Below are 22,161 nucleotides of genomic sequence, written 5' to 3'. Positions count from 1 at the left end.
GGCTATGTGCAGCAGAATAACATACCATGGGGGAAATGTATCAAACCTTCTAAAGAGTGAACAATTGGAGAAGTTGCCCATCGCAAACCAATCAGATTCTAGCAAGCATTATTCAAGTACATTCTATAAAATGATAGGTAGAAGCTGATTGGTTGCTTCTCCACTTGTCCACTCTTGAGAAGGGTTGATACATTTTCCCCAGTGTGTATCACAAACAAGGTCGGACTGGCCCATTGGGGAACAGGGGAAACCACCGGTGGGCCCTGCTGCCTGTGGGCCCTCCTCCTCTAGGGATCAAGTTCCAGATTATCCTAGTGCACTGGATTTATGCATTATACATATGTTACATTATACTTCACAATAATTTGGTTTATTATATACTTACCAAGGGGCACAGAACATGTAATGGTTAACCAAACCTCTGTGGTGGCTGGCCACACCCCCACTGGAACCTGGCTACACCTTTAAGCATGGGCCCCTATAGAAGAATTCCCCCGGTGGGCACTTCATGCCCCAGTCCGACACTGATCACAAAGCATGCGTCATCTCAAGCTAGTTCCATGAACAGAACAAGGAGTGTAGCCTAATGGCCTCCACTGGATGCAGCTTAACAGGCAATTCCCAGCATGAACGCTTGAGAAACATAATCATGGATGTTGTGTGGAAACCTTTTCTCACTCTCGCATGTAAGTATCAATAAACCAAGTTTTTTTATGAAAGTTGTTTTATTTCATGGTTTTAAAAAGTAGGGATCACTGATTATAATCAGGATAGGAGTATACAGCAGATTTTTGAATGAAATCACAAAAATGGACAGAGCTGGTTATGTACTTTCTATGCATGCTGCGCTGTATTCAAGGTTAGCAGTGAGTGGATGTGCCCTACATAAGTGATTCTGCATCCTATCTTGCCACTTGGACAAAGGGTAACCAGTACAAAGTAATAAAAGAAACAGGTGTAGTGACATAGAAAATTCAACGGTAAATACAATATAAATAAAAATCAAGAAGAAACAATCTCTATGCTGCCCTATGACCTGTGATGCCTTGGGTATATGGTAAATACAGCCCTGAGTCCATGTCTCATATTTCCCAGCATGCCATGCATCTTTGTGTTTGCAAGCTGTTGCAATGGTAAGTATCAGCAATATATAAGCACGCGTGTATCATTTGCTCCTGGTGAAGTGTTTAGGTGTTGCTAGCATTCATTCATTTTGATTTAAGGGATAAAAGTCCTAGAGTGACCCACATTGCCCCAAGCTTTAAACATACTAGTACATCTGCAAAGCTGACAAGAGCTTACTATGCATCACTTGTTCGGCTAGGAATACCTGGCGTATACTGATTTTGAACACAAATGCATGTAGTAGATGTGTGAGATTATCTCTGTTTAGATACCTAACAAAAACTGTCCACTAACTTCAGTGGGCTAGCAGTGACAGGCTCTAAATGTAATAATCATGCATAGGTTAAGCGACCTTCACACACATATACTATACAATTAGCCTTTATTAAATTGACTACGCCCCCAATCAGTCAGGGCACTAGGGCGCACATTCAGTGTATTGCAATAATGCGTGTCAGGGAGGTTAGGGGGCGTTGAGGTGTTCACACTTTCTGATTTGTTTGTTGACCTTTTACCTTCCCTTATGTTCTTTTTATTCTTTGATCCCACTCATCTCTCACATCTTAATCACCTCAACCTCCAACACACACCCCTGAGTATTTCCCTGCTGATGCCTCTCACTGGAATTCTCCGGTCAGATAATGTACTGGATACTCCTTTAAATCCAGGCCAAGCACAGAGCACACTCCAAGAAGCCTTTCTCTGGCCTCCTTCTGACTCTCTCCTTGACAAGCCACATTTCCATATGGTTCCTGATCTGGACCATGTACTGCACTACCCTCCAGGCGGTTAAATCTGATGTGTCCCGCATTATGCAACTCTGCCAATCTCTGCGGCTTTGCTGTGCTATTTAGCGCCTCCTCATGGGAGTCTCCTGTGCACATAACCCCAACTAGCACAGCACCCTCCTGGGCACCTTTCTCTGGCAATGCTGGCTCCAGCCCACAAGAGAGTGCCAAAGCTACAAGCACTAGGTCAGTACCATAGATATGGCGGATCCAGTCACGCAGATAAAATCCACCCATCCGAGGATTGATCTCCAGCAACCTTGGGCCAGATTCAATCAGCTTGAGCTCCACATTAAAAACTCCAGGATAGAGGCCTAGGGCTTTACAACTGCGGCTGGCAGCCTGAACTAACTGACAGCGTCGTTCTGGACTAAGACGGGACGGGAGAGCAGCTGCAGTTTCAGTAAACCCGGGGAGTAACGTTGGTCCATTATCTGACACATATGCTGCTAAAAGTCGGCCGCTGGGACCTAGCACCAAATCCACATCATGCTCAGTGCCTGTAATGTACTCTGCTAGAAGTGACCGGGGTGGTGCCTGACCTCCGCCTCTTATAGTTTCCTCAGAGTTAACAGCACTTTCTCCATTCTCTAATACTATCTCAGCCAGTACTGGTTCACAATTCATCCCATTTCTTGGCTTACAATCATTTTCTCTACAGCAGATTCCACCCACATCTGGAGCAGCTGGTTCCTCACTCCTTGGTTTACCAGCTTCAGGCTCCAACCCCATCTTTTTAACTAACCTTCTACACTCTTCAGCATCCTGGACTAGCCTCACGCCAACTGCTCCTGCTCCAGACTCTGGTTTAATAACCAATGGATAGCAGAGAATGGACTCTGCGGCCTCTACACCTCCTGTTCCAGGACCTAATGGAAAGCAAGGCACGGCAAATGCTCCAGCATATGGAAATGGTGGAGATGGAGATGTCATGTCGAGGAGACTCAGTTGTGTTTGTGTCTTGCGCTTGGCAAGCCTCACAGCACTGGGGGGTGGGCCGGGAAGCCCTAGTAAGCGACTCAATATAGCAGCAAGTATAGTGCACTCATCCCAGAATGCCATACAGCCAGAAAACTGTATCCCTCTACCCCTGACTATGGCTAAAATATTCTGAGCATGTTCTTCATCTTCACAAGAACGATCGTCATAGTCATAGTGGATGAATGAAGTCACAAGAGAGGAAGCAAAGTGTCCGGGATTCGACTCCACCATATGGACCTAAGGGAAAGATATGTTTAAAATTAGGTAAAACCTCAATTGTAACATCACTAACAATAATGGTTAATATACCTTTTTGGAGCATATGTAACATATACACACACATACATATGCACACACGCATACATACTGTAAATACATACACACAGACACACACATAGGAGCACATTTATCAGCAAGTGATAAAACTGCATATGATAAATGGTGCTCCAGTCAATTTGCTCCCAAATCTAATTTTTCAAACACATGTCTGTTAGGAGCTGAACACATGACAGGAGCTGATTGGCTGGAACACCATTTATTATTATTATTATTATTATTATTATTATTATTATAACTCACTGCTTCCTGATTCAGCTGTGCGGTGCACAATGACAGCGTCCAATCAGAGCAACAATATTCAAGATGAATGATCAGCACCACTGGGTACTACATGAGCCATTTGCACCATTTGCAAGAGTATAGTACTTTACTAGTTAACCCTGCATATGCCAAGTGTTCCTGTCTGCATCTAGTATGTACATACCTACTGTGTATACCTGCATTAATCCTTGTGTTACCTGCATCCTGTTTGGTTAGTAAATGTAAACCCTGGTTAAGTTATTCAATGTGTAGACCTACTTACATCACACATCACTGACACCTATAGCAATATCCATGGGTTCTTCCTATACTCTTGACAGTAATTGGTTGTCCATGTAAAAAGGCAGCTTGCAATACAGATTGAATGCCAATGCGCGCTCCCGTGGGGTTGGTATCGTAAGTCTAGATAGACTGTGCAGGCAAGTCAATCTTGACTATCTAGTACAAATTTATAGTCAAAATTGGCACTTAGGGGGACATTTACTAAGCAGTGATAAGAGCGGAGAAGTGAGTCAGTGGAGAAGTTGCCCCATTAACCAATCAGCAGCTCTGCATAATTTTATAGTATGCAAATTATAGATGTTACTTCAGTGATGATTGGTTGCCATGGGCAACATCTCCACTGGCTCACTTCTCCGCTCTTATCACTGCTTAGTAAATGTCCCCCTAAGTGCCAATTTTGATTTGACTATACTTTGTACTAGATAGTCAAGATTGACTTGCCTGCACAGTGCTATCTATGCTATCTGAGCTCTGGGGGAGTTCAAGGGAAATCGCATAGACAAAATCGGACATAGCAAGGATGTCACCGTGTGTACACACCTTAAGAGATCTTTGTAATTTAATGAGATTATGACATCACTAGGCTAATGTAATCCAATGACTCCAGATTAAATGTTGGAGAAAGATAAAACCGTGACCTTTTTTTTTCTTTATGAAATTGTATCTCGTTAGATTAATTAATAATATTCAAAATTGAGATCTCTTGTATAGAAAAAAAAATATTGTTATCAACTATTTCCCTATATTTATCGACATCCAGCAATTTATTGCTCTATAACCTATTTTGATAACGATTGAATATAAATGTATTATTTTGTTGTACACATCAGATCTGAACCACCCCTAAGTGTTTAAAAAGTTAAGCACACAAGATACATAGAATAAAATCAATATGACATGAGATGGCATTCACATTGTTGGAGCAATAAGATTTAAAGCTATATCATCATAATTGTGTATAAAATATAGTAGACACAAGGGAATTTAATGAACAAGTATATCTCCTAATAGAGACATAGCTGATAAGAGACATGCTGTATTGGGAGGATGGAGCAGCCCAGTATGAATGTACATGTACAGTTGATAAAACTGTCACCAATTTAATACTGATTTTTCATCAAAATCTCGGGTCTAACACGATATTTGGAACACAGTTCCAAGATGGGTTAGACCTGGGATGTACCCCGTTTCCACTGCACCCAGTATTTGCCAGCGCTTGGAGAAGACGCCATCACCAAGCGCCGCAAACAGTGGACGGAGACCAGCGATGGGTGGATGGAGACCGGCGGTGGAAGGAGGTCCAGGAGACCAGCGGTGGGAGGAGTGCCAGAAGACCAGCGGCGGCGGGCAGGCAGTCTCCAAGCACTGCAAACTGCAGACCGAAAACCAACAGCAGGTTGCGGCGTCGAGGTGAGTGTGGCGCATTTGGTTCGAGAGGGTTTCGAGCTAATCACCAGGCTGTAAATGGGTTATCCGGGTTGGATGGCCAAGGTAAACCGTTTCTACTGCAGCTCACCCAGGAAAGACCAGCTAAAAACCCTACTTGTTACCAGAGTAAAAATCCCAGGTCACTTTACCTGGGATTTTTGAATTGTAGCCGTTTCCACGGACAAAAATCTAGTGATGAGCGGATTCGGTTTTACTCGGTTTTACTCGGTTTTACTCGGTTCTCAAAACCGAATCTTATTGGCTCACTGATGTCACGTGTTTTGGATAGCCAATAAGATTCGGTTTTGAGAACCGAGTAAAACCGAGTAAAACCGAATCCGCTCATCACTACAAAAATCCTGGGTTGGTACGTGTTCATGTGCAAAAACCCGGAATTTTCATGTCAGTAGAAAAGGGGTACAAGGCAGAGTGAGCACTGACGTATCCATATTCATCTCATAACTACTAGGATGCCTAAGATGCAATGGTATTTACAGATTGCGCTAATACTAGGTAGCGTTAGTGAGAGAAGAAATAACACATACAGTATGTGCCAATTTATCATATACTGTAGTTATTGGAGATGATGTATAGAAAAAAAGGAGATGGAGATGATAATGGGCCAGACTCAGAGGTGGACGCGGTGCATCTGCTATTGCGTATTTTCCACGTTAGCAGCTGCGGTAATATGCAAATGATAGTTTCAGCCTTCTCCTTGTGTAGTTACGTGCAACGAAATGAGCAAACCATTGACATATCATCACTCTCAACATCGACACTTGCACCAGCCTATGGCAGACGTAGTGTATTCTTCTCAACTGCGGCTAAACATGGCCTCTGTGGCTGCGTCACTGCATCTGAGAGAGCATCCTCTTGCATTGATATGCTCATCACCATTCTATAATGCGCCCATGAAATGGCCTTGTTTTGCATTTACTTCAGGCCTCCTTCCAGCCACCAACCATTGTCCCTAAGGGGGAGATGTACTAAGCAGTGATAAGAGTGGAGAAGGGAGCCAGCGGAGAAGTTGCCCATGACAACCAATCAGCACTGAAGTAACATTTATAATCTGCATACTATAAAATTATACAGAGCAGATGATTGATTGCTATGGGCTACGTCTCCATGTCTCACTTCGCCACTCTTTTCACTGCTTAGTACATCTCAGGAAACGCATGTGCCATAGGGGTTTTAATGACTTTTCATTCATGCGCAGTGGCATATAATAGCACCCATGCACAAAAATCGGTACTGCATTCACTTTTGAATCAGGCCCAATATCAACTAAATTTGCATAGTGAAAATGAAAAGTTTCACACAAGTTTAGAATTCTTATCTTGCCAGGACCCAGGATCCGATAACAGGCCATCCCAGTGAAGAGCTGGAAGCCGGGTAATAGCTTATGTTATCTATGAGCTTCCATGTTCAGCTTCAGTGCAGTATGTGCATGCATCATCGGGGTAGGCAGAGAGAGAGGTCCCCCTCCAAAAGAATCAGTGAACCCGCAGTCTACAGGCTACTATGGGCTATTGCCATCATCAGATTGGGGCTGTTTTTGTAATCAGAAATTAAGGATCGTGGCAGATATATTAAATCTTGAGGATCCTTAATAGTTGTGGGGGGATATCCTGCAAATGCTCTCTAATACATACAGTATGTCCATAAAACACATGAAAGTAGCATCAACTACATGCGCTAAGTTAAACAAAGAAGACTTTAATAACAGAAAAGAAACAGACCTGGTCAATAGAAAGCTTCCAAATAATAATGATGTACATGTACTACCAGAATAGTCATAGTAACTGAAAGCAGGTGTACTGTATTTAAATCACATTGGTAAAGTGCATGGACATGCAAGTAAAATAAAAAGATCTATCTACCTACAGTATCTATCCAACTATCTATCTACATATCTACCCTTTATATAGGGCAGCTGTAGGTCAGATTTGAGAGAGAGAGCTGGGATACCCGGTGTTGCCCGGGTTGAAGAATGGACTTTGAAGAACATCTGCAGTCAGCACCGGCTTTACTACTAGTATCACAATCCCGGTGCCAGGATCCCGACAAGTGTTTGCCAGACCAGGGTTAGGTTTAGGCTGCAGGAAGGGAAGGTTAGGTTTAGGCACCACTGGGGAGGGTTAGTGTTAGGCTGTGTTGGTTAGGGGGACATTGGGGAGAGGTAAGTACACTTACCTTACCCCTCTAGGGATCTCACCATCGGGATACCGCGGACGGTATTCTGACCACCGGCATATCAGACCTAACCCGTATGTTATATATGAGTGTGATAGTGTGTGTATATTATATATTAGTGCAACAGTGTGTGTATATTATATATTAGAGTGTGACAATTTGTAGATTATATATGAAAGTGTGACCGTGTGTGTATACTATATATGAGTGTGACAGTGTGTGTGTCATATCACCGCCGCGGCCGCCGGGCTTGTCCCTCCGAGGCTGCTGGCTGCCCGGGCGGCCGTCCCCGCTGGCGGCCTCTGCCTTCCGGCGCTCCGTCCGGCGCCCGTAGTGAGGACGTTGCGGGTGCGCTCGACGCTCACTGGGGACGGGTGATGTCATCAGCGCCTCTCCAATCGGGTGCTGGCGGGAAGTACAAATTCAGACGCCGGGCAGAGCTCCGGCGCCTGAGTATCATCGCTACTACTGCTGTACCTATGATCTCCAGACCTCCGTGCCTCAGCATTTCCGTGCTTCAGCATCTCCGTGCCTCAGCACCTCCGTGCCTCAACATCTCCGTGCCTCAGCACCTCCGTGCCTCAGTATCTCCGTGCCTCCAGCACCTCCGTGCCTCAGCACCTCCGTGCCTCAGCATCTCCGTGCCTCAGCACCTCCGTTCCTCAGCACCTCCGTGCCTCAGTATCTCCGTGCCTCCAGCACCTCCGTACCTCAGCACCTCCGTGCCTCAGCATCTCCGTGCCTCAGCACCTCCGTGCCTCAGCATCTCCGTGCCTCAGCACCTCCGTGCCCCAGCACCTCCGTGCCCCAGCACTTCCGTGCCTCTGCACCTCTGTGCCTCCAAGCACCTCAGCGTCTCTAAGCGCCTCAGCGCCTTCAAACACCTCAGTACCTCTTGCATTTCAGTGCCTCTAGCACCTCAGTGCCTCTAGCACCACAACACCGCTCACAGCGAGCTTTTGGTACTCTCCACCAATTCATCAGCACCTTTACAAGTCTTGTCTTTCAGGAGTCCTTCAAGCGCCCACCCGTACCTTCTGCCTACCGTCCGAATCCTGCATGAGGAAGACCTACATCCGGCCTTCTCTTCTGCGACCCAGTAGCGGTTCCTCTTCCCGGTCACCGGAAGAAACCCCGAATCCACAACACTTCCAAACCAGGTCAGTGATAGTATACTCAGGCGCCCCATGGACCCGGGGGATCGGAACACAGAGTCGAGCGCCATCCAAAGTTTGGCTTCCCGAGTTCAGACTCAAGAGGCGACACAGGGCCAGGTGATGCAATATCTCGAAGAATTGTCCGGCCGATTGGATCAAATTCAAGCATCCCTAGTTTCCGTAATTCCAGTTCCAGTTCCCGTAACTGCTCCAGTTGCTGTTTCCAGTAATGCTCAACCTCCGGCTGGTACCAGATCTCGTCTTCAGCTTCCTACTCCTTCCCGCTATAATGGAAACCCAAAGAATTGCCGTGGTTTTCTAAATCAGTGCGAGGTGCACTTCGAGCTTCTCTCTCACAATTTCCCTACGGATCGCTCTAAAGTAGCGTATATCATTTCCCTGCTTGAGGGGGTCAGCGTTGGATTGGGTGTCTCCGTTATGGGAACGATCTGATCCCGTGGTTTCCAACTACACCAACTTCATCACGTCTTTTCGAAGAATCTTCGACGAGCCCGGCAGGATGACTACTGCTTCTTCCGACTTGCTCCGTGTTCGTCAGGGCTCCCGCCCCGTGGGTCAGTACGTGGTTAATTTCCAGACCATTGCCTCTGAACTTCGCTGGAATAATGACGCTCTGAGGGCTGCCTTCTGGAACGCTCTCTCCGACCGGCTGAAAGATGAGTTGGTTACTAGGGATCTGCCTGATTCGTTAGAAGAGTTGATCTCCCTTTGCGTCAAGGTAGATCTTCGGATGCAGGAGCGTGGAAGAGAACGTCCCAGGTTCCGGCATTCTACTCCTAGACCGGCGGCTGTGCCCAGCTCGGACGAACCCATGCAAGTTAACCGATCCCGACTGTCTCCGGAGGAACGACAGCGTCGTCGTGAGGGTAACTTTGCCTTTACTGTGGAGCCGCAGATCATTTCCTCAAGTTTTGTAAATCCCGTCCAGGAAACGGGCAGGCCTAGCTTGTTCCGGAGGAGTCAAGTTGGGGGTCACGACTAAATCTTCTCCTATTTTGGATTGTTTGCTTCCTGTGTCTTTATTCACCAATTCAGTTTCCAAGTCTTGCGAGGCCCTGTTGGATTCCGGAGCTGCGGGGAATTTCGTTTCTTCCTCCTGTGTCCAAAGCATGGATTTAAAGGTACGGCCTATCGAGCGGCCTATTTCGTTGACGGCTATCAACGGTACTAGAATTTCCAAGGGTCTCATAACGTGGCGCACGGAGCCAGTTAAGCTGCAGGTCGGGGCTCTACATCAAGAATGTTTGGAACTCTTGGTGATTCCGGAAATGCATCACGATCTGGTCCTTGGAATGTCTTGGCTCAAAATTCATAATCCCCACATTGACTGGAAGTCTTCTCAAATTCTGTCTTGGAGTCCTTTTTGTCATGCTGTCTCACTCCCGTTTGTCCGCTCCGTGTCTCTTCTAAGTCGGATGAAGAGCATATTCCGAAGGCGTATCAAGGGTTCAAGGATGTGTTTTCGGAACAGGCGGCTGATCTGTTACCACCTCATAGGCCTTGGGACTGCCCTATTGACCTTATCCCAGGGAAGATGCCACCCCGTGGCCACACATATCCTCTGTCACTTCCCGAGACTCAAGCTATGTCGGACTATATTAAGTCCAATCTGCTCAAGGGATTCATTCGCCCCTCTTCCTCCCCTGCTGGAGCGGGCTTCTTTTTCGTGAAGAAGAAGGACGGGGGGTTGAGACCATGTATCGACTACCGCGGTTTAAACGATATCACCATCAAGAATAAATACCCCTTGCCACTAATCACAGAATTATTTGATAGGGTTCGTGGCGCCCGCGTTTTCTCCAAACTCGACTTGAGGGGAGCTTATAATCTTATACGCATCCGAGAAGGGGATGAATGGAAGACCGCCTTCAATACCCGGGATGGGCATTACGAATACCTGGTGATGCCGTTTGGCCTTAGTAATGCTCCTGCTGTCTTCCAGGGATTCGTCAACGAAATCTTCCGAGACATGTTATATCAAAGTGTTGTGGTATATTTAGACGACATACTGATTTTTTCCAAAGATCTTGTTGAACACAGGACTCAAGTCAAAGAAGTGCTCCACCGTTTACGAGAGAATCATCTCTATGCTAAGTTCTCCAAATGTACCTTTGAAGTAACATCAATTCCGTTCCTCGGTTATATCATCTCGGGGACGGAGCTTCGCATGGATCCAGAGAAGCTCTCTGCCATTCGTGACTGGACTCAGCCTCTCTCTTTAAAAGCAATACAAAGATTCCTAGGCTTTGCGAATTACTACAGGAAATTTGTTAGGGGTTTCTCCACCATTGTTGCGCCCATTACTGCCTTGACGAGAAAGGGCTCTAATCCGAGTTTGTGGCCTTCCGAAGCCATTGAGGCTTTTTCCCACTTGAAGTCAGCTTTCATGTCCGCTCCAGTTCTCCAACAACCAAATTTCGATGAACCTTTCTTCCTAGAAGTTGACGCATCTTCGGTGGGAGTTGGGGCCGTTCTCTCTCAGCCCCTCCGTGCCTCAGCATCTCTGTGCCTCCAGCACCTCCGTGCCTCAGCACCTCCGTGCCCCAGCACCTCCGTGCCTCAGCACCTCTGTGCCTCCAAGCACCTCAGCGTCTCTAAGCGCCTCAGCGCCTTCAAACACCTCAGTACCTCTTGCATTTCAGTGCCTCTAGCACCTCAGTGCCTCTAGCACCACAACACCGCTCACAGCGAGCTTTTGGTACTCTCCACCAATTCATCAGCACCTTTACAAGTCTTGTCTTTCAGGAGTCCTTCAAGCGCCCACCCGTACCTTCTGCCTACCGTCCGAATCCTGCATGAGGAAGACCTACATCCGGCCTTCTCTTCTGCGACCCAGTAGCGGTTCCTCTTCCCGGTCACCGGAAGAAACCCTGAGTCCACAACACTTCCAAACCAGGTCAGTGATAGTGTGTATTTTATGCATGAGAGTGTGACAGTGTATGTATAATTATGTATGAGAGTGTGCCTAACCATACTATCTCTTTAAACCCAGGACAGGTTCTATAGCGGATTAAAACCAGGTGAAATGCAGGCAATCCAGCCACAGAACCTGTGTAATTAATGAGTGCAGGGGCGGATTGGCCCAGTGGGACTCCGGGACAGATTGCCATTGGTACGAGCCTGTCCTCTAGTTATTGGCAGCGTTATGGGTAAGTCTCTTCCACTCCTTCCTGTCCCCTGCAACCCACCACTACTCCCATCATGCCCCCTGCTGTCCACTACAACTCCCATCCTCCCCCTACTGTCCACTACAACTCCCATCCTGCCCCTGCTGTCCACTACAACTCTCATCCTGACCCTTGCTCCACAATACTTCTCCCATCCTGCCCTCTGCTCTCCAGTCCTACTCCTATCCTGCCCCTACTCCCCGTGGTTACCCCTATAATGTCCTGTAGCCACCTACTTCCCACTACTACCATCATCCTGGTGTCCCCCCCTCCTCCAACACCGTATATATGGTAACTTGGGCAGCTTGAAAGTGTCCCAGTCCACCCTACAGTGCCACGGCAGCCAGCGGGCACTAGTACCCATTGGCAGCCAGCAGGTACTAGGTGCCCCAGTCCTTCCTCTCTCCTCCACTGCCTCCATAAGGAAGGGAAACCATTGCGGCAGCAGTCAGCCCAATGCGTTGTCCCGGCAGGAGCAGGCTGTGGCTTGTACTGTTCCCCTCTGCTACCCCACCTGGTGGCTGTGGCTTGCACTGTCCCCACCTCCACACACTCCCACCCGGCGGCTGCATATGGGGACGCAAGGGACAAACATCATTGTAAGGTGAAACTGTCAGTGTGTCAGTTACAGTGGTGCGACCGATGGTAGCATGTAAGGAGGGATCCCGCCCCCTTGACAGACCCCACCCCTCAAGAGACCCCGCCCCCATTAGGGCTGCTTCCATCCTTTTTCCGGGCTGGTTTTCCATCTCAATCCGCCCCTGAATGAGTGTCCCAGTGTAAGGGGATAGTATGGTAAAGCGTTTGACAGACAGTGTGTGGCCCTGACAAAGTACAAACCTAGGCAAAAACCTAATCCTGGTCAAAACTACACCACCATGCCAAATTAGATGGAGCTACATCTAAAACTCTGGCCGTGCATAAAGGACAAACAGACAGACACACACTTTCTCGCTTAATATATAGCTTTACAGGATGAATATCAAAAAAGTGTGTACTTTATTGTGTCACATTGACGCACCGAAACGTTGGATGCTTTTTTTTTTATGTGATGTGACACATTACAGTACACTCCTTTTTGATTTTTACCCTGTTCCAGTCTCCGAGTGCCGCTGTTTGGTAAGTACTGTTCTGTTAATAATTCTACTCCGGAAGGCACCAGAGCATTTTATATTTACGGAAGGGTGAGTGCCGATTCATTTGTAAACTGTATATATATATATTATATATATATATATATATATATATATATATATATCTATCTCATTTGTAATACTTAACTGTGGAAAAACTCTATACTATACAATGGATGAATAGTAAGATGATTTTTTTTTTTTTTTTTTCATTTCATATATGTTATATGTTTTAAACACTAATGATTCACATTTTTAGCCTTGTTTTTATCAGGTGCTGCCATTGGGTGATGATGGAAAATGGGGCTATATAAGTTCTAGTTGTTCAGTATTTGTCTGTACAGTATGTCCTTAGTAAAGATCCAGTTTTAGGACTGAAATTTGGAGAGAGCTGATTATTTCTCCTGAATATTGTTGCTCCAGCTGGAGCTTTCATGGTGCAGTGCGCAGATGAATCAGGATGCGGTGAACTGCAATCTTTCTGTGGAACTATAAATACAACTCTGGTATGTATTGCTGTCATCAAATGAAAGAGGAAGCTAGTAAAATTATACATTCAGCAATGTTACAAGATAACTCAGGAGTTTATAATACCTTTTATTGAGGGAGGTTGATAATATAAAGTTATGCTGCCTGATTACTATAGAACCAAACAAAGGCTTTAGATCAGAAAAAAACATGCTATAAATACTATAGTCCAGACAAATGCATCATTTTGGTGTGGCAACTAAAAAAAATGTACAATGGACTTTGACCCCTGTGTACCAATACTTGAAGAAAGATAAAGTCTATAAAGAAACAGACAATTTTTTTTTTAAATCACAGGTGCTGGTTGGTTGGTACTTTATCTCCATCAACATTATCTCTCTCCAATGCTTAGTGCAGAGACCCCCTTCATAGGCAAACGCAAGTGGAGGGGTGGGGGTGATTCCGGTTGCACAGAAACCCCCATCCTCTTGGCATGTGGCTAAAATGATGGCAACAATAGCAACGGTATATAATACAATTACTAGAACTGCTGTCACATCATGCAGTTTACGGGACAGAGCGTAGCTGCTGCACATGCCCTGTGTGGCAGCTTCTTCTACCAAGTTTTCTGTGTGTGTGGATCTGAGAATCAGTGCACTGAACTGTGATGTTAGTGTATTAGAAGGCTTAATATTTGTAGACACTCCCTTACTAATCTGTGTAAGCCTGAATCTTCAGAGATGGTTCCTGGGACCAGGGGGATGCTGGGAAGTGGGTGGTCTAGTGTGCAGTGTACCTGGAGTTGGTGATGGAATAAAAAGCACAGCAGTGAACTCACATGTCTCTGTGTCCTGATGACTGGATTTACAAACGTATGAACAAAACATTGTGTCAGAAGAAGTTTAACTTGGACTGCTAGTGCTCTCAGAGTGTGAAAGAATCTTGCAGAAGTCTGTGGCTGTGACACTCTGTGTCTGCAAAACCTGCCGTGTGCTCCTATCTTCAAATCTTCAAACAGTGAGTAACCATGGATAGACTAGCTCCTCCAACCAGCATGCTGATGTCTGGTAACTTGTCTGAAAACTGGAAAAGATTTAAGCAAAGGTTTAATATATATCTTGCTACATGTGGAGCTGATTCAGAGGCTGACAAAACGAAGGCATCCATTTTCCTCCATGTGATAAGAGAGGATGTGCTGAACATTTATAATAGTTTTCAGTTTGATGAGGGGCAGAATATGGTGCTATCTTCTATAATGCAAAAGTTTGAAGATTACTTTGTGCCAAGGAAAAATGTGACATATGAAAGATATAAATTTTTCACATGTGATCAGAAGTCTGTAGATGGATTTGATCAGTATGTTATAGAGCTGCAATCACTCAGTAAAACCTGTGAGTTTGGTGATTTAAAGGATTCACTGATTAGAGATCGTATTGTCTGTGGAATACCTGATAATAGACTCAGAGAGAGAGATTGCTGAGAGAGCAAGACCTAACACTAGAAAAGGCAGTGACTATGTGTAGATCTGCAGAAATAACTAGATTTCAAGCCAAAAAGTTACACAAGGAAGCTGATGTGCATGTAGTGCAGAAAACAGAGCCATGCAAACCTCCATTCTCAAGAATAAAGCAGTCTAAGCCACAGTCTAATAAGGAAATGTGTAGTAGATGTGGAAATGCTCACAATCCTAAAATGTGCCCTGCTTATGGTAAAACCTGCATGAAATGTGGTAGACTTAATCACTTTGCCAAATGCTGTAAAATTAAAAGTAAAACAACCAAAGTGCATGCTGTTAAACAAACAGATGAATTCTTTGTGGATTGCATTGAACTTTGCAGTGCAGATAAGAAAGAATGGATTGTCCCTTTAACTGTGAATGAGATTGTCATTCCCTTTAAGCTTGATACTGGTGCGCAGGTGAATTTAATATAATTTCAAGACTATAAGACTTTCAGAGTAAAACCTAAAATTCACCTAGCCAAAGTGAAAGTTACAGGGTACACTGGGGAGGAAATTCCTGTGAAAGGTACATGCTTAGTGACACTGAAATATAAGGGACAACAGTTTAAAACATCTCTACTGATTGTGGATAAAAATGTGCAACCGATTCTAGGATTAAGTTCCTGTGAGAAACTAAGCTTGCTAAAGAAAGTTTTTATGGTGACATCACAAGTAGAAGATGACTGCAAATCGATGTTTACAGAATACAGAGACTTGTTTGAAGGTCTAGGTTGTTTGCCTGGAGAGCATAAAATAAATATAGACATGCAAGTTTCTTCAGTGATACACCCCTGTAGAAAAGTGCCTTTTGCGCTGAGAGCAAAACTGAGTTAAATCGCATGGAAGCCTTGGGTGTGATACAGAAAGTTGATGAGCCTACTGAATGGGTAAGCTCCTTAGTAATTGTTGAAAAGAAAAATGGACAACTCAGAATATGTCTAGACCCCAGAGATTTAAACAAAGCTATTAAACGAGAACATTTCAAACTACCAACCAGAGATGAAATCATGTCGCAATTTGCGGGAACAAAATGGTTCAGTAAATTGGACGCATCTTCAGGATTCTGGCAAATGAAGCTAGATGAGGCCAGCTCAAAGCTTTGTACATTTAATACACCAGAAGGTCGATACAGATTTCTTCGACTACCATATGGAATATTGTCTGCTCCAGAAGTATATCACAAAAAGATACACATGATTTTTGAACATATTCCAGGTGTTGAAACAATGATGGATGACATTATTGTCTGGGGATCTACAAAGAAAGAACATGAATCTAGATTGAGACAAATAATGGAACTTGTCAAGAAAGTGAATCTAAAGCTAAACAAGGACAAATGTGAATTTGGCGTGAATACACTTATCTTTATGGGCGACGTGGTCTTGGATCAAGGTGTAAAACCAGACCCAAGGAAAATATCAGCCATAGTGAACATGGAACGTCCTAACAACAAAGATGACGTCAGAAGATTCCTAGGAATGATTACTTACTTAGGAAAGTTTATTTCTCAACTCTCTGAACGAAAAGCCTCTCTTAGATGGTTGTTGGACAAAGATAACGAGTGGATGTGGTCACATGAACAAGAAGAAAGTTGGCAAAACTTGAAACAGATCATTACAGAGCAACCAGTGCTAAAATTCTTTGATCCTGCGAAAAGAATAAGAATTTCAGCAGATGCTTCGCAATTTGGCCTAGGCTCAGTGCTGTTACAAGAACATGAGGATACATGGCAACCAGTAATCTATGCATCAAGAGCACTGACAAGTGCTGAAACAAGGTATGCTCAGATAGAAAAAGAACTTCTAGCGATCACATATGCATGTGAGCGATTTCATCAGTTTGTGTATGGTCAAACATTTACAGTGGAAACTGACCACAAGCCATTGATAGCTATCATAACTAAATCATTACATGACTGTCCCATGAGAATTCAACGAATGCTTATCAGACTACAGAAATATGATGTACACTTGCTGTACTGTCCCGGCAAATACATGTACATTGCTGATACACTTTCTCGTGCTGTGGACAAAAGTGAAGGTTCCAAAAGTCTGATGGATGAAGAGATAGATGCCTATGTTAATTTGATCGTAGCTTCTCTACCAGTGTCTCTTGCAAGACAAGAACAGATTAGGAAAGAAACTGAGACAGATGACACAATGAAAGTGTTGAAAGATATCATTCTGAAAGGTTGGCCAGCAGAAAAACATGCGTGCCCGCTGTCTATCCATGATTATTGGATGTACCGCAGTGACCTTACAGTTGTCGATAGTAATATTTACAAAGGCAATAGGTTTGTAATACCTGCACGACTAAGAAAAACTATGCTGTGCAAGATACATGAAGGCCACTTAGGAGAAGAAAAATGTAAGCGGAGAGCGCGTGAAGTTATGTATTGGCCAAGAATGAACCAAGACATAGCACAGACTACAGCTACATGTGAATTATGTCTTACGTATAGACCGAAACAACAAGTCGAGCCACTGAGTCCTCACGCAGTGCCAGAGAGACCGTACCAGAAAGTTGGCGCAGATTTGTTTGATTGTAATGGGAAAACGTACATTGTCGTGACTGATATTACTCTAACTACCCTGAGGTGAAGACACTACATATAACTACTAGTAAAGCCGTAATCAATTGCATGAAGTCAATCTTTGCAAGGCATGGTGTTCCTATGGAAGTGTTCACTGACAATGGTCCTCAGTTTTCCAGTGCTGAATTTAGACAATTTGCTGATGAGTGGGAATTTGTCCATACTACGTCAAGTCCCCACTATACACGCTCAAATGGGTTGGTGGAAAGTTCAGTAAAAACTGTAAAGAGTCTCATGAAAAAAGCTCAAGAAGGTAAAGAAGATTTCTACAAAAGTCTTTTAATCTACCGCAGTACACCTATACAGAATGGACTTTCTCCTGCACAAATGCTGATGGGAAGGAGGATTAGAGCAAATCTCCCGATACATGATGAACTGCTTAATACACATAACTCAGCGTTGGTCAGACTGAGTAAGGAACGTCAACAGGCGAAACAGAAACTGTTCCATGACAGGCGAGTCCGTCTCAGAGATCATGAGAAAGGTATTTGGGTGCAGAAAGGTATTGTGCAAGCACAAGTAGCACCAAGATCTTATACTATACGTACAGAGCGTGGAACGGAAGTAAGGAGAAATCGGGTGGATTTAAGATCTCAACCTAACCATAATGAAGACAACATGACTGAAGAATACCCTTCATCTGACATGTATGATGATCCTGATAATGGTGAACAAGCCACGATTCTAGAAAGGTCCAACATGGTCGATGAAACACAGACTGTGTATGAAAGACCCAAAAGGGAAATACGCAGACCTGAGAGACTCATTGGAACGTGTTAGATGATGTTCTTAATATGACGTTGTTAATTGTTGCATTGAAGCGTACAGGGCTTATCTTTAAAGAAAAGAGGATGTGATGTTAGTGTATTAGAATGCTTAATATTTGCAGACACTCCCTTACTAATCTGTGTAAGCCTGAATCTTCAGTGATGGTCCCTGGGACCAGGGGTATGCTGGGAAGTGGGTGGTCCAGTGTGCCTGGAGTTGGTGATGGAATAAAAAGCACAGCAGTGAACTCACATGTCTCTGTGTCCTGATGACTGGATTTACAAACGTATGAACAAAACAGATAGTAGCTACCAGGAAGAAGAGACAGGAGCCTTATCATGAGGTGGGAGAATGTGTGCTTAGAAAGTGCAGTACTGGTTCTATTATGTTTGTGTATTTATTTCTTATGGTATGCTTAAACTTTTCCTGACCACTTATCTTATTTATATGATTTACTATAGACAATCTATAATTTTAAATATTAATACTGTATTTAACACAGTATCCAGTATATAAAAAGACCATTGTTTCCATTAATGTTCATGGTCATTACTGAGTTATTCTACCGCTCCCCCAGACTCCCGCTCTTGCTCCAGTGTTCCGCAGAGTGGGAGATTGTGGGCTGCATTTGGAAACCCCCCTCTAAAAATCCTGCATTTGCCACTGCCCCTAGTTATTAAGCAAGCAAGTAGAGCTCTTAATAATCTACATGTTGACCTCTCATAAATAGTAATACTATTTATGATTGGTCTGTAAAAAATGACAAGGATGATTTATTTGCTCTTTTTAAAAAAGTCCAAAACTTCAAAAGATGACCTTGAACTACAAAGAACATCATATTTATCCTTATTACTAGGCAACCAAATCCAGCCCACACTTGCCTGCTGGGCAGGAAAGGTTTTTCATATTGTGATACTCATTTCATTGAGGGAGAAACAACATTTCATTAACGGACTTTCATTAATTAATCCTTCTCTACCGGTACTCTCCTTTTCTTAGGCAAGAGGTACAACATGAACTGAAGGATTGGATGAGTCTGAAAGAGGTTATATGGCTGGGGGCGGGATTATGTGCTGGTCATTTTAAGTAGTTTAACACAGTGGTTCCCAACGCCGGAGTACCTTGGGGCACTTCCAGGGGTGCATAGGTTGGTGGTCAAGGACAAATTCAATATATTTATTGTCAAAATGTCAAAGTCGAAAAATATTGCACAACCTGACCATCCATACACCTCATGCAGTATCAGCCTTACTGAACTCCGCCTAAACTAGACATGTCTCATATCGGCACGGTTTACAAAGTGGGAATTAGCACTAATGGCCCCTGTAAACATCACCATAAAGAGATGCAGAGCACTAAATCCTGCAATTTATCTGCCAAGTGTGCCTGGACAGGCACAAAGGGTGGAGGATGAGAATGATGGTGAAGGAGGATTTAGTACAGATACTGATACGCATGATTGTATGGAATACCTGAATCAGACTTTCACTGCGAGACCTGACATCAGTGACAACCCACTGGAAGGCGTAGACTTTACCTTTTACACTGATGGTAGTTGCCACAGACAGACGGACTCGGGAGACTTGTGTACTGTATACGCAGTTGTAGACGACAGAGGTATCATAGAAGCTGAACCCCTGGGCCCACCGCACTCAGCACAAGTTGCTGAGCTGGTCGCCCTAACCTGAGCATGTGAAATGGCCAAGGGTAAGTCAGCCAATATATACACAGATTCTAGGTATGCCTTTGGAGTAGTGCATGATTTCGGGGCCCTATGGCGCCTCAGAAATTTTATGACGGCAGCTGGCACACCTGTAGCACATGCATCCCACATAAAAAGGCTTCTAACAGCAATACAAGAACCAGACAGAGTGGCTGTTATCAAGTGCAAAGCACACACTTACAACCAAGACCCAATCTCACTTGGTAACAGCCGGGCAGACGAAGCTGTTAAATCAGCAGACAGCACCCCCATACAAACGAACATCACATCACTGATGACATTCAACACAATCAACACACAAAAATTAATTGAAATGCAAAATTTGTGTTCTCTCCAAGAAAAGGCGGTCTGGAGGTCAAAGGGGTATGGCCAGGAGTCCTCAGGACTCTGGACAGGTGGACACGGTAAGCCAGTGGCCCCCAGAGCATATCTTCCAAACTTAGCTGAGGCGGCACACGGTCTGACTCATCTGGGTAAAGAGGGTACGTGTAAGCTGGTGAGAGCCCACTGGTGTGCGCCAGGATTCTCTTCTCATGCGGGTAAGAGAGCAATGACATGTCTTACTTGCTTGAGGAAGAATATTGGAAAGTCAATACCAACAGAACCATCCCATATCCCTCCGACAGACGGCCCTTTTCAGGTAATACAAATTGATTTCATACAGTTACCACCCTGTAGGAATTTAAAATATGTGTTAGTCTGTATTGATGTATTTTCCAATTGGGTAGAAGCGTTCCCTGCTGTCACAAATACTGCTACGTTCACTGCAAAGAAAATTGTGCAGGAATTTGTGTGTAGATATGGTATCCCTCGAATAATTGAAAGCGATAGGGGTACCCATTTTACAGGTGAAATCTTTCAGGTTATGTGCAAACTGATGGGAATTAATAGCAAGCTGCTTACTCCGTACCGACCACAGGCGAGTGCGAAGGTGGAGAGAATGAACAGCACTATTAAGAACAAGCTGAGCAAAGTGATGGCTGAGACTGGATTGTTGTGGCCAGAAGCTTTGCCACTAGTATTGTACAGCATCAGAACCACTCCCAGGTCCCCCCTTAACCTATCACCCTTTGAGATTCTTTTTGACCGACAACCTCATGTAATGATAGACCCCCAGGATGATTTGAAATGCAATAACGAAGTGACTGTAAAATATTTGGTTAGGATGAGCCAGCAGCTGAGGAATCAAAATAGAAATCTAAAGCTGGTGATTCCTGACCTACCGAACAGTAATTGTCATGACATTGAACCTGGGGATTATGTAATGATTCGAAAATTTCTACGCTCAGGTTGCCTCATTGACAGGTGAGAAGGACCGTACCAAGTCTTGCTGACCAGCACGACAGCATTAAAGGTTGCCGAAAGAGAGACTTGGGTCCACTCGTCCCACTGTAAGAAGGTCGCTGACCCAGAGAGAACCCGTGACAAAGAGCAGAGTGTAGAGAACATCGTATCACTGGAGTGTCTGTTCCGGGAAGGTTGAGAGGCAGTACTGTTGAGACGGCACCTGAGTGCGGAGAACAACAAGACCAGAGGCGGTTGTCGCACCAGTTTTTTATTTATTCCATCCCCCACTACCCTCCTTCTCTCCTTCTCTTTCTCCCCCTTCTTGTTTCCTTTCTCTTCCCTTAACAAGATGGACTTACCCCAAGAGACTGCGTTCCGGGTTTTCCTTTTAATCCTGTTGTTGACCAGGACAGTCTGTTTCGGTGAGGGTCCCAGAGAGGTCGAGAAAGGATCTGGAATGGGTTCTGATGGAGAATGGATTTGTAGAATCTCAAGAGCAACACATCACTCGAGCAAAGGCAAGTATCAGAAAGCGATCTGGTAGTCAGGGAGCTCGGAGGCACTGTGAAGGGTTATTGGCTGAGGAAAATTGCATTTGTAGGAATTGTGAGAACATAGTCGAGGATGGGTGCATCCAGAGATGTCAGTCCAGCCTTAATATCAACATGGACCGTCATCCGTTGAGTGATTACCACTCACTAAACCAGACAGAATGCTGGGTGTGCTCACAAGTACCTCAAGGTCAGAGCAAGTCAGGATTATTACCGTACCCTTTAGCAATAGATGAGGACTTGAATTATGGGGTGGGAGACCGGTGGACAAGAAATTCAATATTTCTAGGCCCCCTAGTTTGAAGCTCCACCAGTATCATGTAGATAGATCCTTATTATGTTTCAATATTTCCAATTACCGAAAACCGGGAAATTGGGAAGTGACGTGGAATAACC

General features: G+C 44.6%; 1 protein-coding gene across 1 annotated transcript in view; it reads right to left on the bottom strand.

Annotated features, from left to right (window-relative positions):
• Positions 1 to 706: 706 nt before the first annotated feature.
• Positions 707 to 22,161, bottom strand: part of CARNS1 (carnosine synthase 1) — a 96,050-nt gene continuing 74,595 nt past the window's right edge. Inside the window, exon 10 of the mRNA XM_063958522.1 lies at positions 707 to 3,131. Coding sequence (XP_063814592.1) covers positions 1,743 to 3,131 — 1,389 coding nt within the window. The 3' untranslated portion in view covers positions 707 to 1,742. The remainder of the gene's footprint in view (positions 3,132 to 22,161) is intronic.

This window comes from Pseudophryne corroboree, chromosome 3 (genome assembly GCF_028390025.1).
Source record: "Pseudophryne corroboree isolate aPseCor3 chromosome 3, aPseCor3.hap2, whole genome shotgun sequence".
NCBI classification, from domain to species: Eukaryota; Metazoa; Chordata; class Amphibia; order Anura; family Myobatrachidae; genus Pseudophryne; species Pseudophryne corroboree.
Note: the sequence above shows the minus strand (reverse complement) of the source record. Positions and strands in the feature narration are given on the sequence as shown.